Raw genomic sequence first — 17,285 nt, forward strand, 5'->3', positions numbered from 1 at the left:
AAAGCAGGAAGGTTACTGCCTAAGTAAGACAAAACACAAACTTTCATACCATTTTTTCATACACCTTTTTAAAAGCAATAATAAATTCTCAAGGTAATCCAGGAATATCAAGTTAGCCAGTCTTAAAAGTAGAGAAATAAATGCTCCTTCTTTCGGCTAATATTTTTACATGCTTCCAGTACAGATGGATTGGACACTTAAAAATAGTCATCAGTTTCTTAAGAAAAACTGTCATGCCTTTTGCAGATGCTGTGCTTGGTTCTATCCACTCCTTTGAAGCCTTTAATTTTGTGCCTTCCATTTTGCTAATTCCATGGAGTGAGTCACACAGGGAAAATTATTCTGTTTATTAACATCTACTGACAAGTAGCTTTTACTGGAAATATTCTTATATTTTGTAATGGTTAAAATAACAATTATCTTAAATCATTCTGCTATGATCAAAGAGTTAATTGAGTCACGAAAAATATCGAGTATCATGTACTCAATTTAGGTTTCAGCAAGCAATACTGAATTAATATTAGCATAAAAATTGCCATTCAGTATAGTGTAGCAGTGAAACCTATTTCTATTTTAATGAGATGAAAGTATAATAACCTGTAAATTATAATTCTTAACCAACCTTCTTCATTTTTTGTCAGCTTTCAACATTTTTTGTCATTCTTCTCTCTCCTCCCTCTTCTCCCTGCCCACAAATACTGTGTTGAAAATACCAAAGAAATTAGTCAATCTTCACTTACAGACATGGGCAATTCTTTGGTTGTCTCTGAATGCCAAATAAAAGGATTTCAAGTAAATTTGTTAATTTACCAAAATCTTCAACACTGCAATTTCTTTTCCCAGTAGTAGACAAATTCCTTAAGTGAACTGCTCTATGAATGAAATACCGTATGCAGTAAAGAATGTTTAGAAAAAACATAAGCACCCAGAGATCTACTTACAAAATACTTCATAAATTAAAAAACTTTACTAATAAATAATCAATCAAACTTACTTTAACAATAATGTGAACACTTTCAAGGTTTTTTCTTCATTATTAAATTATATTTAGGAAGTAGTGGCACAGGGTAATTTTTGATGAGTCAAACTGCAGCTATGGATTACTTCTTCCCAAAGAAGAGAAGACAATCCTTTGTAAGCAGGTAAGAGTGAAAGACTGCAAAAGAACAGCATGAACACTCAACAAGGTTTTTATGAGTAAAAGAAGCTTCAGTTTAATTTCTTCTATTGTGACTTCATTTTCCAAGAAGATATAAATCAGGATTATACGCAGCAACAGCAAGACTTTCTGCAAGTTTACAGGATCCTTCAAGAAATAACATTAATTTAGCATGGTTAAAAGATGTACTCTTAATGACACATAGTGTTTCAAAGTGTTTTCAATACAAAATAACAAAAATTGTAGCCCATCAAAAAGACCAAGGTAGGAAATAACTTCATTTACAGATTATATGCTGAGGACAGAAAAACAAAAGACAGGTCTTCGCAAGATCCACATCCCAAAGATAAAAAAGTTTAGTTTGACTCAGTTGGGTAAAATAAATATGAGTACAGTAGTAATCCAAAAATGCAGGTTATATGATCTCATTCTGGAACAATAGATTAAAATCCCAACAGGATACTCATCTACACAAACTGAGCAATGACAGTTTATATTAGCTCATGTAGTTAAATTATCTTGTCTGCACAGAAATTCTGCATGAAAAAGTGCCATAACTATTGTGTGGAAGACTATAGAACACTTCTGTGGTGAGGGATGTAATTTACACATAAAGATACCTATCCACCAGGGGTGCTGTCAGGCTTAGCCAAGTAAGGTATGTGGAGTACTTTTAACTTTTCACATGCAAACATTACAGACAGTCAAAAGACTTCTAAGATAAATAATAAACAAAAGAAGCCTTGCCCCATTTTGCAAACAGTAGAAATTATTTCATCTCTTCCCTGATATTCATCATGCTGAATGCTGGTTAGATGCTACTGGGCAAATAAGATACCTTGAAATTAAACTCTTTGTTTCAGTTAGTATCTTACTACATCTTACTACACTCATTCTAACTTGGGAAATAAACTTTGACAATGCCTGAAGGAAAGTTACACCTGTCACTGAGCATAAGAAAACAGGGAATAAGGTGACCTTTCATATTTAGCAGTACTGTGAAAATCTACTGGCCACAGAGACCAAAAGTCTTTGGTCTTTAGCAGATTCCTTCATAGTTTAAGAAATCTTGATTCCTTTTTTTCCCCAAATTCAGAATCAGATCCAGATTTCCACAGGAGGCATTGAGATATTCCTCTACAGTTCTTATGTTAAGTATAATCTGAAAAACTAGTTAAATATGTGTTGAAATGCACTTAGGAAAGAAGCCTTTCTTCTTCTCCCACTATAAAATGCAAGTATTATATTTCTAGAACAAGTAGATGAATGAAACACTGGGTTTAGAAGTGAATAGTTATGCGATGAGAACAGTATAGCACTGGTCAGACTCCTTTCCCCATAACTTCATGAGCTGAGGTGACTCATCACATCCTAAGAACATAAAGAAAAGCTGATTTCATGTTGTTAGCATAAAGATCTTCATCTTCCGTCAGTTTTCTTCACAGTTACATATTCTATTTTTATAAAGTGGAAGACATTGCATAACAATGGAAAGTCAAACCAATTTTGGATGGCTGAAAATCATATACAGTTCCATAAAATGTAAAAATAAACAATTCAACATGATTTTTTTAGAACATTGGCAAAAACAGAAGTGCCATGACCAGTCATTTCCTGAACACCTCCTGGGATGGTGATTCCACCACTTAACTGGGCAGCCCTTTGCAATTCTTTCAGTGAAGAACAACCTTTTCAGTGAAGAAATTCTTCCTGATGTCCAACCTGTACTTCCCCTGGCACATCTTGAGGTCATTTCCTCTTGTCCTATCACTAGGTGCCAGGAAGAAGAGCCCAACACCATCTGGCTACAACCTCCTTTCAGGTAGCTGTAGAGAGTGAAAAGGTCTTCCCTAAGCTTTCTTTTCTCCAGCTGAACAACCCCAATTCCTTCTGCTCTATAGCCCTTCTCTGAACTCAGTCCAGCACCTCAATATCCCTCTTGTACTAAGACGCCCAAAACTGGACACAGGATTCATGGTGGGGCCTCACCAGAGCCGAGTATAAGCACTTCCCTGGTCCTGGTGGCCATACTATTGCTGATGCAGGCCAGGATGCCACTGACCTTCGTCGCCACCTGAGTACACTACTACCTCATGTTTAACCACTGTGGACCAGCACCTCTAGGTCTTTTTCCACCAGGTAGCTTTCCTGCACTATCTCAGGTTGTTGTGACCCAAGTGTAGAACTCAGCACTTGGCCTTCTTGAACCTTATACCGTTAACCTTGGCCCATTGATCCAGCCTGTCCAGACCCTTCTGCAGAGCCTTCCTGACCTCCAGCAGATCAAGGACTTCCTGCTGAAGTCCAGGTAGATAACATTCACAGCCCTTCCCTCACCTACTTAGGCAGGTCACCTGATCATAGAAGGAGATCAGGTGCTCAGGCAGGACCTGCCTTTCCTAAACCCGTTGGATGGGTCTGATCCCCTGGTTGTGCTGTACATGTCACATGATCACACTCAAGATGATCTGTCCCATGACCTTCCCAGGCCCCAAGGTTAGGTTGACAGGCCTGTAGTTCCCCAGATCCTCCTTCCAGCATTACTTGTGGATAGGTGTCAAATTGGCCAACCTCTAGTCATCTGGGACCTCCCTGTTTAGCCACGAATGATGGTTAATGATGACAAATTTTGATAAACTAGTCAGTAATAAAATAATTATGAGGCAAGGGATAACATGTATAACCATGCGTTTGCATTGTTTTTCATTAAATATATAGAACAATAATGGTCAAGTAAATATGGTGGGATTTAAAAGGAACCAAGAAATGATTATTTTTTTCTTTACTCACTATCTTGGTAATCAAACTAAATTTCATTCAATCTTAATAGGCCGAAGGTTGGTAGAAAAGGAACAATAGTCATAGGTTACATTTTTGATTCTAAAGTCAATATATTCACCTTGGATTAATTTCAAATCTTTGCCAGTTTAAATACAGTTATTCTTGGACATGGGTTTCTCACTTCTATTTTCCTTATGGTAAAGCTAAAAGACACATGCAGTATTTGCTTATGCAATTAGGCAAGCTAAAATTGAATGTCATGTTTACCTTCATTTGGTTTCTCATCACAAATGCAGATAAAATGTAATGGAAAGGAAAGCCAGGTTACATAATTCAGCAATCAATGTTTCTAAAATAACTTTTCGTGTGAATGGCAGTAGGCTGCCTATTGTTAATACATAATTTATGTTGTATAGTGTGTAATGTGGTAAGTTGTTATAAAATCCTACTCCTCCTACTATCATCACAAATGTGCCTCAGTATTTCTAGGACTAACTTCATCCTCACTCAAGACATCACTTGCCCCACCCACTGCACCCCTTTAATATATTTTGTATTTGCTTCTCTACAATCCAAACTCTTTGAAACAATTTCAGACAAAATACCTCTTCTTTGTCTGCTTCAGTCTCAGTTTTATACACCCTTTAGAGTCCAGTCAGATCACAGTTAGCCTTATCTGTCTGATACAGTTGTGCTCCCAGTCACACTGCCTTGAAACATATGCTTTATATGCTTTATAGCTGTTTTTTGCCAGCAGTCAGTTCCTACCTATTACTAAGATTACCAGGAGGGTTCAGATACTGGAATTTTCGCTACACTTCCAAAAGCGTATGGGTTCCTAATCAAACCCTGCTTTGAGGGCCATCACTTTTTGGCTATTCTTTCCATAAATCCACATACACGGCCTAATGCAAAATGTATATCCACTCCTTGACTGCTTACACAACGTTAAATCCTGGATTTTAAATAATACATTATATTTTAAAAAGGTTTATATTTTTATCCTCCCCTCAACTCTTTCTCCCCATATTCCACGTGAAACAAATAGGAACTGGCACATGAAGGCATACTGCATGTCTCCAAGGTACCTCTAGAAAGCAACATCTCTAAGATACTGAAAATAGCGAGTCCTATTTCTAAAACATTTGGTTCTGCATGCACATAGATGTTACAAATAGCATGATGCATATAAGGCTGGTCACAGAATACCTTTGATGTGTTGCATCAGCATTTTAGAAACATTATTACAGATTATCAACTAGTATTTATTATATTGAATAAACACAAAAGTCTTTGTGTCCCATGAAAGATATTCTTCCCTCTTATCTTCATTGTCATCCTTTAAAAAACATCTTAAAGTAGCATGAGAGGACATTATATACATATAGAAAACTTTTTTTTGTGACAATTTGTATTCACAATAGAAAAGGTTGGCACACCTTACAGGTAATGCATAGATTTTTGAAGGTTCAGAATTAAAACAGAAGCAATGACTGGCAGTTTAACACCCTGGCACCTGTAAACGCTCCTTAAAGAGCTACTGTAGCATGAATAAGCAAAATTACCAGTTCTCCAAGAGTCGAGATGAACAGTGTGCTCAAAACATTTGCATTCTAAATCAAGGTCTGTGCTTAGGTAAGCACAATGCAGGCATGGTACAGTTTGCATTCAGTTAAATTCCAAATATAGCACATGCCATTATCTTCCCACATCTTTCCAGCAAACATAATTCCCAAACAGGGGAAAGATGTCAGTCTTCCCCAAACAACGGTTCACATAGTGTGACAGACAGCAAGGGTCTGGTAAGGAGCACACAGGAAAAACAGGTAACTAGTTTTCAGAGAAGATAAACAGAGAACGTCTAGGTTGTCCCAAGCCTCTCTCACAGACTTCAGGGCTCATGCTCGAAAAATGCTTAGTCAGAACATGAACCCCGGGGGGTTAAGACATGCTTAAAATATTTTTTCTAAACGTTCTTAAAAAGAGAGTTAAACCAGAGGGAGACTGGAAGCAGTCTCCCTGATAGGTGTGTGGACACACCTGCAGTGTCCTTTCCAGCACACTCTGCTAAGGAAGACTAAATACACCAAGACCTCGCTGTTCATTGCTTAGGGGATATGTCTTAAGCTGTAACATCCCTCAAGGGATGTTACAAAGCGTGAGACTGTCCTAGGGCAAGGTTATAGAGAGTAATCAGGGAACCAAGCACAGCGCCTTCAGCAGCCCCACACACCGCGCCGCCCGGCCACGCCCACCCCCTCGTGACGCGGGGCGCGCGGGCCCCGCCATTGGGCGCGCGGGGCCGTGGCAGCGCTGAGGGCAGTGCGGGCGCGAGCCGCCCGGCCCGGCGGGGCCCCCGCGCCTTCCCGGGAAAATCCGCCCTCGGGCTGTCCTGCACATTCCTTAGGGCGCCCACGGGGGGAAACCTGCCCACAAACACGCGCCCAGCCCCTCAACCTGGATGTGGGTTTGTTTGTTTTCTTAAAATAGCTTCCATAACGTTTTCTTCTAATATTCTGAGAGACTTAATATTTACACAAAGGGCAAAAGTTTTATGGGGGAATACCTTTGTCTTGGTTAAATTAGTCATTAAGCACTAACCAAGACATTGATTCCCAACATCAGGAGCAAGGCATGACACAACACCGGTAGAATTTATAAGCAAACTGCACTGTATTGCAAAGGAGAGTAGAAAGGGTTTTTTTCAGTCAGGAAGAACTATAGACGCCCGTGATTCAAAGAGGAAACAGATGCTTTAATGATGATAAAGGGATTTTAATGCTATATGATTGACTTTCAAGCAATCACATCAGAGAACCTACCATACAAAGGCATTTATTAAAGATTACTGAATTCCCATATGAGTGAGCATTTTTTCCTGTTTTCAGATCACTTGAAGGTATATAAGTAAATAAGTTCCAGAACAAACAAAACAATATCGTTGTGGGAAATATTTCTGTTATTTCCTTTAAGTCAGGCTAAGAATGACATCGGGGAAACTGTTCTTTTGATATAGAAAGAAAACACATCTCCCTGCTTAAAATACTGTTATCATGTAAGAAAACGTTACCATAACAATTTTAATAACTTGCCTATTTTGTAAAGGCAAAGGAATGCCAAACTCACATTACTTCATCACTACTATCTCCATAAGATTTTAATTTTTATCATACCTCGATTACCCTTTTTGACATTAATTTAGGGAAAAACATAGCAGCTGGTATTTGCCACAGTATTTTGCATATAACCATTTTGCGTCTAACAGTCTATAGTATGCATTGACTACTCACCATATCCATGAATGCCTCCTAAAGGGGAAATTATTCACATGCATCATGTTCACAGATCTTCCAACATTAGTGTTTTCCTTTCAGCCAGACTTATCTGTTACGGTATTCATAGATGCATGCCAGAACAACTGCATGAGCAGTCAACACCAGGGATTATTGCCAGAATTACTGTAATCCACAAAAAATAAAAATTCCCAGGATCCAGTGAAAGACTTCTCACAGGGTTTTCTAGGTACACGTCCATCCATTTATGCATCACTTGCTATTTTAAAGAAACATTAAACTAATCAGTATACAGAAACTGTTCTGACAATGCCAACAGTCTGCCTTGATAAAAATCCAAGTGCTTTGTAAATTAAAGCATCTTCATATGCAGCATTTTGGACAGTTGGAAAAGGTTAGTTAAAAGATAGTTTCTTGCTATCTGTGCCAAATCAGTGTTTAAGGGGAGATGTGTAACTTCAGATTGCTTTGCCATGTTCAGAAATGAATATTGCTTTTTCTTCTTTCTTAGACACATATTCATCTGTGATCAGTTTAATGCAGTTTTCCTTTCTTACAAGCCCAGAGAACAGGATGATGTTAATAGCCTTGTGCAACAATCCCAAACTTCTTTTGAATTTAATACTGTGACTTTGTTTCTTCAGCTAAGAAAGAAAGAAGTATGCTTTTTCCAGTCCATAGGACAGGACTACAGTTAGATACCATCAAGAGATATGATCATATTGTGACCAAATTAATTTTTGCTGTCTAACCCCGTAAAAAGGCTGCCTGCTCCCTTTAAGTAAAATGACTAAGCTATCGACTCACTGCAGAATCTGGTTCTGTTTTGGTGTTACACTGTATATAAACCCACGTGCATCAATTTGTAGTCGCAAAACGAAAGCAAAGCTATAAGTCTCATGTTACCTAAGCATTCTTTCTCTGCTGTCCTTTTTTTTCCCAGTTCAGGTCCCAGACAGTAGTTATCACTCCTTACGCTCTGGTAAGTATCCTCGGAAAGATTCTTAAGCCCCGGCTACAGAGACGGCGTCTATTTTGAAGCAAATGCAGAGTCAACAGGCTCTCTCTTCCTTTTCCCGGACGAGAATTTCCGGCCTCCCCTCGGGCTCCTGGTCTCCCCGCCCAGCAGCAGCAGCGGCAGCCCCGGACAGTGTCGGGCTGCGTGGCACTGTCCCTGCAGCAGACTGGGCTAGGCTGCGGAGAGGGCTCTCTGCCTGGCAGAGACTGTGCTGGCGTCAAGGGGGCCCTCTAGGTGGGTTCTTCAGGCACCGCACATTCTGCCCTGCCGCTCCCACCCGTCCGGGATGGAGGGGAAGGACAGGGCACTGGAGAAAAAGACGCGGGAGAGTCTTCCAGAGCCTGTGCCTCCGGGGGACAGAAAGCACTGATAATTTTGCATGGAAGGGCAAAAATCTACAGGAAAAGAGGCGCGCAGAAGCAGAATTCACCTTGTTGTCTACTGAAATGTAAAACAAGCTTTTGTACTTCAGCATGCCCGGGTATACAGTGTTCACTTGCGGTTGTTTTTTAATGGTTTAGGCTGTACTAAGACTTCTTAAACTTGCAACGACCCCTTGTCCTTTTGGGCAGGAAATCCTGGAGTATGCAAGCCAGCTGCAACTTCAGTGACATTAAAACGTGTGATAAGACTTTGTATTTGATTAGGGTGTGGGTGAACTTGGGAGTAACACGAATGTCACATTTATATAGATGCTATTTCCTTAAGATCAGTGCTGTGGCTTGTCAGAACTCTACAATACCCCAAATGAGCCCTAGTAGAGTTGATGCCACTCTGAAAGAAGAATGAAATATTAAAGGACTTGAATGTCAAGTGTATAGACAGTGAAATGGCATTTATTTCAATAGTGTAATAAAAAGGGAGCATTTGTATATTATTGTACTTTGAAGATTTGAAGCACGAAAGTACAACAGATTCCAAAATTTAAAGAGGATCTAGCATCATTCATGTTCTACTAATCTACATAGGTGAGGTTTTTCTGACATTTAAAGACAACTGTGATAGAAAGCAGACTCTGAGAGTTACAAATAATGAGAATGAAAATTAGCATTTGTCACTAAGATTACAAAACAAAGTATATAATCATGTTCAATAAAAATAAATATTGAACATGACTTTTAAAGGGAACAGGTAAGCCATTATAACTGTTATCTATGTTCATACTTTATGTAAAAAGCACCCCCATTGCACCCCTCCAAATTAGTTTAGGAATTTATACCAGAGACATTTGAAAAGAATGCAAACAAAAGTCTAGAAGCTGTCCATTGCTTTCTCTAAGCTAGACATGCTTATTATGGAATATTAACTATACCAAATGCTACACAAATCTGCACCATCATTATTATTTCATAGTGCACTTATGTCACTACATACTTGCCCGATCACTAACGCACACTGACATTTTCAACAGTGGACTTACATAACGACTTGTACTATCTTGAGAAAGAGCTTCTCAGCACTGACCTATGTCACTTACCACATTTGAAATCTGTGAATGAATCTATCCTGCATGTGTTTTACAATTTATCTGGTTTTATCTAGTATCAAGTTCAGCACAAAGCATAGCACCCATTGACTCAGCTAATTTCATTCAGAAGCAGAGTTGCAGAAGGAGTGTAGGCGTATATGAAGTTACTATACAGTATTACAAACCAGTTAAAGGACTCACCAGCAAAGTGGAATGCACAATATTATGGGCTTTCCAGAACAGGGTTAACTTAAAGCTAGAGACCTTAACCAGGAAAGAATTTTTGTTAAAATTTCAGTAAAGGTTGACTTGTGAAATTCTTCCTGTTCAAGTCAGTAATAATTTGCTAATCAGTTCACATTAAAAAAAAAAAGCAACAGATAACGACTTTTAGTGACATTAACTTTAGTGGCATCAACTTTAGTGACATCATGGGTTTGGACTGGATAAGCATTTTGGTATATCATATACAATTCAGGTTGACCAAGTTCTTTAAAAAATTAGTTCAAGCACAATTTCTGTTTAAGGGGGAAGGGGGGAAGACCAAAAAAAAAAGGCAATTGAAAGCAGATTTTCATTTGATTGGTTACCGGAACACTACTCTGACCATTAGAATTTAGGGTATAGGACAGTGCAGTCCATATTCCCTATTCATGCAGAATCTAGACTAGGCATGAAGAAGCTGGAGGGAGAATGACAGAGACACAAAAAGAAGTCTACAAGTGATAATGACTCTTCTCTGAGATGGAGGAATCCTAGATTCCAGTCCTCTCTACAAGGTCTCCTTGAGTATTTTCCACTACAGTTAATTAGGTAATGGACAGAGTACGTTTGTAGCAGGAACTAGATTATCTGGAAGCACTTCTCAATTCCAGATAAGTACTTGCACTGGACTATGAACTATCCTCTTTCTTAATAGTATTGGGACTCTTGGATTTCTTACTGCTCAATTAAACATCTAAAGAGGGAGGAGTAAAGAGTTTGTCCTATAAACTTGTTTTTAATCAACCTGTCAACATTGCAGAATTGTGAACACCTTTGCATTCTATTCTTTGGGAGAAGAAGAACCAAAGAGAGTATTGTTTACATCTCCATTTCCACTTAGTCTTCCTCCCACGGCACTCAGCTTTTTAATTACTAGTCATATCAGAAAATTCACTTAAGAATTGAATATGGTCTTTATCTGTTAAACTGAAGTCCTCTAGGTTATTTTCTTTGACTCTTCTCATAGATGTAAATGCACTGGAAGACACCAGAGGAAGAGTTTACCTTGTGGCATTTCCAGCCATTATCCTGTACAGAATGGTTTGGGTTGGAAGGGACTTTTAAATATCGTCTAGTCCAAGCTACCTGCAATGAGTAGGGATATCTTCAGCTAGATCAGGTTGTTTAGAGCCCTGTCCAACCTGAGGTTTTGTTTTCAGGGATGGGGCATCTACCACATCTCTAGAGAACCTGTTCCAGTGTTTCACACTCATTCTAAAACATGTCTTTCTTATATATATTAAGATATAGTATGTATATTATCTTACGTTATAGCCGTATCTTATGTTCTGAATCAACTCTCTTTTAGTTTAAAACCAGTACCCCTTGTCCTATCACTGCAGACCCTACTAAATGATGATAGTGGTAAGAGCAGTAAGAACTGTTGTTCTACAAGTGTCAGATTTTTAATATGAAACTCAACAAAAACAATGAAAATGTATCTATTCAGAAGCAAACTGCACCAGGGGCATATAGAACTAACATTTGGATGCTCAACTGAGTCAACATTTGGGTGCTCAACTCTTTTCCGAAGAGATCTGTTTAACTTACTGCATCTTTTGATTTTTACAAAAATGGGGTGAACAAAAGTAGTTGAATCAAATATTTTGTTTGCAATATAATAACACACAGTAAAAAACATTTATCTAGGAAGATAAAGCTAATGCTTAAAGCAATGATGAAAAGCCAGCTCCTAATACAAGTACACAGAATTTTATCAGTTTTACTGTTAAATAGTAATAATGACCAATGATAGGTTTTTCAAGACTATGTAAGATGAGGTGGTGACTCAGGACCAGTACATTCTGGACTAGTATCAATAAAAAACCTTATCAAACTTCATAATTGTATTTAACATCTCAAAATGCTCTCTGAGAAATGAATATTAGGATGCTGTTATTATGTATAAATTCTCCATGAAAACCATATAGATTAAAAAGATCAGTGTGGTTAATGAAGTGGTAGGAAATGAAATAAATTTCAATTTATGATATAAATTATGGTTTAGAGTATTTAAATTATTAATATTCTCATAAAAATTTCTTAAACTTCTAAGTTGTAGATTATCTATCAGAATCATTAATGAGCAGATTTCTGTTTTGTCTGGAGCTATTTATTCATCAAAAATATTTCTTGTTACTTTTGAGATGGAAACAGACATACTGCAATTCTTTTGCTTATAAGAAATGAAAATAAATATTTTCTGTGTGAGAATTCCTGAAACTTCCTCAGATACCTTAATGAATTTTGCAATATACTGTTTTCATATTAAACAGTCTAGATCTTCCAACTTTCTATGAAGTTAGAACCTTTAATATAACTGCTCTGAAAAACAAAACAAAACAAAACAAAACAAATGCACAACCAAACAAAAAAAGTCACCTGAGCCACATTACTATAATTTCTTTTTGAAATCAGAATGTGAAGTTGGATATTTGAGAGGTAATGTACACTAATGAATGAAACTCTTTCTTATTTACCCTGATTTGCCTTGCTTTTGTTGCTTTTAATTTTATTTATGAGAGAAGAATTTCTGCCTGTTTGTAACTTAGTCACCAATAAATGCATTATGTCAAAACCTTCAGGGCTTGCAAAATCAAATAATTTCAATATTGAGATTATGTTATAAAAGGGTTAGCAATTATGAAAGTTAGAAAGTAGTGTTGAGTCACTGAATTTGTCTCTCAGTTGTGGTCAGCCTATGCTTATTTCCATCAGTATAGTTTGTATTTTCTTTCATAGTTTCAAAAAGTTTCCGAGCATCAAACACCTCACATTCCCTCTTACTCAACTGCTACAAGATCCTGTAACCTGGTTCTTCTCTATAAATGGTAGTTTTCTAACACTGAGTCATATTACTAGGGCACTTCAGGAATAAAAAGACTAAGTAAAATATTGGAACTCTGGTAGCATTTTACTTAGGATATTATATTTACCTTCTTACAGTCTTTTTTTGTCTTCTCTTATTACTTCCTCATCTGCTTTTAAAAGTCTTTACTTATATGCATGTTTTCCATTTTAAATAGCAATTTCCTAAGTAACATTATAAAAAAATCATCTATGTGAGTGAGTCCACCTACTATTTTTTCTGGAAGATAAGATTGTGGAGAGCAAATTAATTTAGTAAACGTGATTTTAAATGATTATCTATTTGATTATCTATTTGTCTTGATGACAAATAACTTCGGTCTTCAAAATGTTTTTTTGTATGTTTTGGTTGGTTTTTTGTTTGTTTGGTTTTTGCTTGAATAAAAAAGATAGTGGACCTATGTAGATCACTTTTGGTCTATTAAATACAAGTAACATATTTACTATTTTTCTATTCTTGATTTTATAATCTTATTAACAGTCTTTACTATAAAACAGATTTCCTGTACCAGTTCTTTCAAAGTTCTTGAACAAAGTTCATCCAGTCCCCTTAAAGTTAAGAGCATTAATGTGTGAGATTTGCTTCCAGATCAATTGTAGCAATTTAGATTTAAATACCTTTGTTCCTATTATCTATCATGCCTGTCCTGATGCTTAAAATAATTCTCCTGATTAACACTAAAACAGAGATATTCCTCCATTTCCCATATTTCCAAAACTAGCACTATAGCTCTAATATATACTGCTGGATGACAAGTTTGTTGTTTGTGCATACATAGCTGGGATGTTGCTATGGACAAGTACTTAGCGATATGTACATAGTATTTCATAGTTACATAGAACTACAGATGCTTAAGGTAACCAAGAAACATAAAAAATACAAGATCTTTATCTCAAATGGTTTACAGTCCTAAAATAGGTAAAAAACTGAGGGAAATTATTATTCATTACATAGAGAAGTGGACTAAAACATTCTTAACATAAACTGATTATAAAGTACTTAATGAGATTTATAAGATTAATATGGGCCAATATTCCCTGTGTACAAAGCCGTTCTTGGGTTTTTTTAAATTGTTATTTAAAGGAGTACAATAAAGAGCAAACATGTGACATCTAAGTAGCAAACCTCTCTGATTCGCAGATTGAAGAACAAATTTCCATGAGATTATAGCAGCTTTTATTGAAGATTGAAGTCTAAATGCTACTACATTACATCACTAAAGATGCTGAATAACCCAATGTCATCCATAGCGTTAACCACTTACAGTGTAATTGGGAACAAATGGAGAAGCCTCGACAATTATTCCTAAAGTATACGTGCAAAAAATGGAAGTCTTCCCCCTCATATACCTCAGCCTGTTAGAAGTATGACACTTAGAAACTGGAGCTTTCAAGAAGCACACAAAACATAAAAATACACCTTGTTTTTCCTATAGGCTCCCAAAGTTTTTGAAGAAAAGACTCCTAAACTGAGTACCTCTGAGACAGGTAACATCTTCAGTTACTTTAGACAGCTCTACTACGACTGGTTTCTTGTCAGGCTACTGAAATATTCTTCAGAGAAATCCCTCCATTTGCAAGTTATTTAAGCCAGATGAGAATGCAAAATGCAATGGAACCCATGCACTTTAATTTCGACATATATTTGATATTTTTGATCGGTCAGTTGCGTCTAGGCCTCCATTATCCCTGGAGACTGATAGCAAGGCGTTTCAGGGAAAGTGAAAACTTATTTACTCTCCAGGTCTGTTAAAATATTATTGCAAACATTAGTTTGTGACATTAAAACTGAAAAAATTACATTTTCTTCTGGTATTTGATGACTGAAAACAGGAACCTATCACTGGTACAAAGGCATCTACAGGCCCAGTCAGAAGATTAGGTCTCTGAAGTCAAGCCCTCCAGTCACTAGCTATTAAGACTTTGGAAATTTGGAAAGCTGTCGTGGCATAAATTGGTTTTATGTTGTTTTGCCAACATAACCAGTGGCAAACTTGGAAACTTTTTAGCACCATGGAAAGCCAAAGTTTGAACTTTTGCTTTGAACATGGAAAGCATCATTTGAACTATAAACACTTACTTGTCATGCTATGCTTGGGCCATTGTAACCACATTGATTTTGCTATTTTTCCAAAACTGTGCTATCTATTCAAAACCAGACAATGTCTCAGTAATAACTGTTAAGTACAATGTGTCTTAAGCTGGCAAGGGGAGGTTTAGGTTAGACATTAGGAAGACATTCTTTACAGAGAGAATGATTGGGCATTGGAATGGGCTACCCAGAGAGGTGATGGAGTCACCATACCTGGAGAGACTGGATGTGGCACTTCATGCCATTGGTCTGTTTGACCAGGTGGTGTTAGATCAAAGGTTGGACTTGACCTCAGAGGTCTTTTCCAGCCCAGTTGATTCAGTGATTCTAATAAACGCTAGTCTGTGCCCAAGGTATTTATTGTGTGGATTAGGTAGATAACTTGTTTTGTAAATGGAATTAAGAATGTTAAGTACAAGACAGAAGTATGATATATGTGACTTAGAGCTTCCTATTGCAATACTAAACTAGAACTGAAAAGCGATGACTGAATTAGGTCTTCAAAAAATACTGGTTTAGGTTGTCAACAAATAAACCTGTTATCAAAGTGCAATATGTCATTGCAAATGAAACCTGATGCCAGCATCTGAGTATCTTGTATCTTCTCACAATGTTTTTTCAGGTACTAATTTTAAACTTGTTCCAATACTGGACTAAGTAGAAAATTGTTGCTGTACTCTTTTGTACTATTTACTGTTATAATTCACTGTCACTTCATCCAGAATACTCTCATTCTCTAGAAATATCCTGTGGAGGAAATAACGCATGAATTTCACATCTTTAATTTGACAGGAATCAAACAGAAATCTGTTACATTTTATGGATTATTGTTATGGCAAACACAAGTTAAAATGTTTACAAGAAACCTCATAAAGTCTCTGACTTTCTGAAGTGGTGTTGAGTTGCAAAAATATCAGGAAAAACAGTTCTAAACACTAATTTAAATCAATGTTTAAACACTAACAGTAAAACTTAATCTAACTGACAAATTTAGGTTTGGGGGTTTATTTCTGTTGTTTGGTCACTTTAAAGGGTATGATGCAATACACTCCTTTTTAGAAACTAATATGAATTTTGATTTTTAAAAATAAAAATTGAAGAGCAAACCAGTGTTTTTCAAAACTAAGAGAATAACAGAAAATTTTCAAACATTTTGCAATTACTTTTGTAGCAATAACTATTTACAGTAACTAATCACACAATTATAGCATAAACATATAGCAAAATGCACATTTATCACAACTGTCAAGAAGTTATGTTTATTAATTGAAGCAAAAAAGTTCTAAACTGAGAGTTGGTGCACTGTAATAGACCCAAATGGAATTTTTGATGTTTCGTAGGCAACAGTACATAAATGTCTTCTACAGTTAAAGAATTAATATACTATTTAACAAACCATTATTAAGGTATTTATAAAAATTAATGTATTTGCCAAGAAAGATGACAGAAAGTTTCAATATAAAGTTTTTTACTTTAGTATTGTGCAATACCTATCTGTGCCACAGAGAAGAATCCCTCCCAGAGGGGAGGTCCCATTTTTGGTCATAGTTATATCTATCTAATTTTAATTGACCACGTGGTTTAATAATTTTCCAAAGATTAATTATTCTTTAAAAAGTGTTCTAAGCATGTAAACCTAGCTATGACTGCCAAATATAATTAATTTAGTTAATATAATACACAAACAGTGCATGTAGTGCTACTCAATTAGTTTGAGAGCCAGTTGCCATTAGACCATGGCATGCCTTGTAGAAGATCATTTCATGACCCTTCATGAATTTTCTAATGATTCTATATTTAATGTGAAAAGCTGGAAAAATATCTTTGAATATGATAGGAATCAGTGCTTAAATAACAATTCTCTAATAACTAAAGCCTTAATATACAAGCATCAAGGTTTTCATGTAAAAAAAATTATTACTGAAAATATTTTTAAACTATCAACTCTGAATACAATTTTAACAGAGCTGAAGACTGAGCAGAATAGCAGTCCTTTCTTTTCAAAAAGTAGTCAAGGAACTGGGACCTCACATGTGTATACAAGGAAGATCCTATAACAGGTAGTGGTTTATATTACCCATGCAGTTAATACTACACACCTCAAATTAATTTCAAGTTGAAGACTCATTTGATGAAATATATTTTAGTTTGGATAGGGAAGTTTTATGGAAGTAGGCATCTTCATCTATTTTAAATTTATTATGATGTTTTAAATATTGTTTATGGCATACTATTACATTGACCCAGATGAAGTAGACAGACTTTCTTTTTATATCAATGAAAAGACAGCTGCTGTAAGATATAGTATGCCATAAACACTGATATTTTAGTCATGAAGTTAG

General features: G+C 36.4%; 1 protein-coding gene across 4 annotated transcripts in view; it reads right to left on the bottom strand.

Annotated features, from left to right (window-relative positions):
- Positions 1-17,285, bottom strand: part of PDE4D (phosphodiesterase 4D) — a 388,091-nt gene that overhangs the window by 276,486 nt on the left and 94,320 nt on the right. Inside the window, exon 1 of one of the 4 annotated variants that reach the window (XM_050330058.1) lies at positions 8,140-8,396. The exons of 2 other annotated variants lie outside the window; for them this stretch is intronic. In XM_050330058.1, the coding sequence (XP_050186015.1) occupies positions 8,140-8,147 (8 nt within the window). In that variant the 5' untranslated portion in view covers positions 8,148-8,396. Of the gene's footprint in view, positions 1-7,230; positions 8,397-17,285 lie in introns of those variants that run through there. One more of the 4 variants, XM_050330057.1, reaches the window with a different exon arrangement.

The sequence above is a fragment of the Myiozetetes cayanensis genome, unplaced genomic scaffold (genome assembly GCF_022539395.1).
Source record: "Myiozetetes cayanensis isolate MyiCay16 unplaced genomic scaffold, myiCay2020 scf4, whole genome shotgun sequence".
NCBI classification, from domain to species: Eukaryota; Metazoa; Chordata; class Aves; order Passeriformes; family Tyrannidae; genus Myiozetetes; species Myiozetetes cayanensis.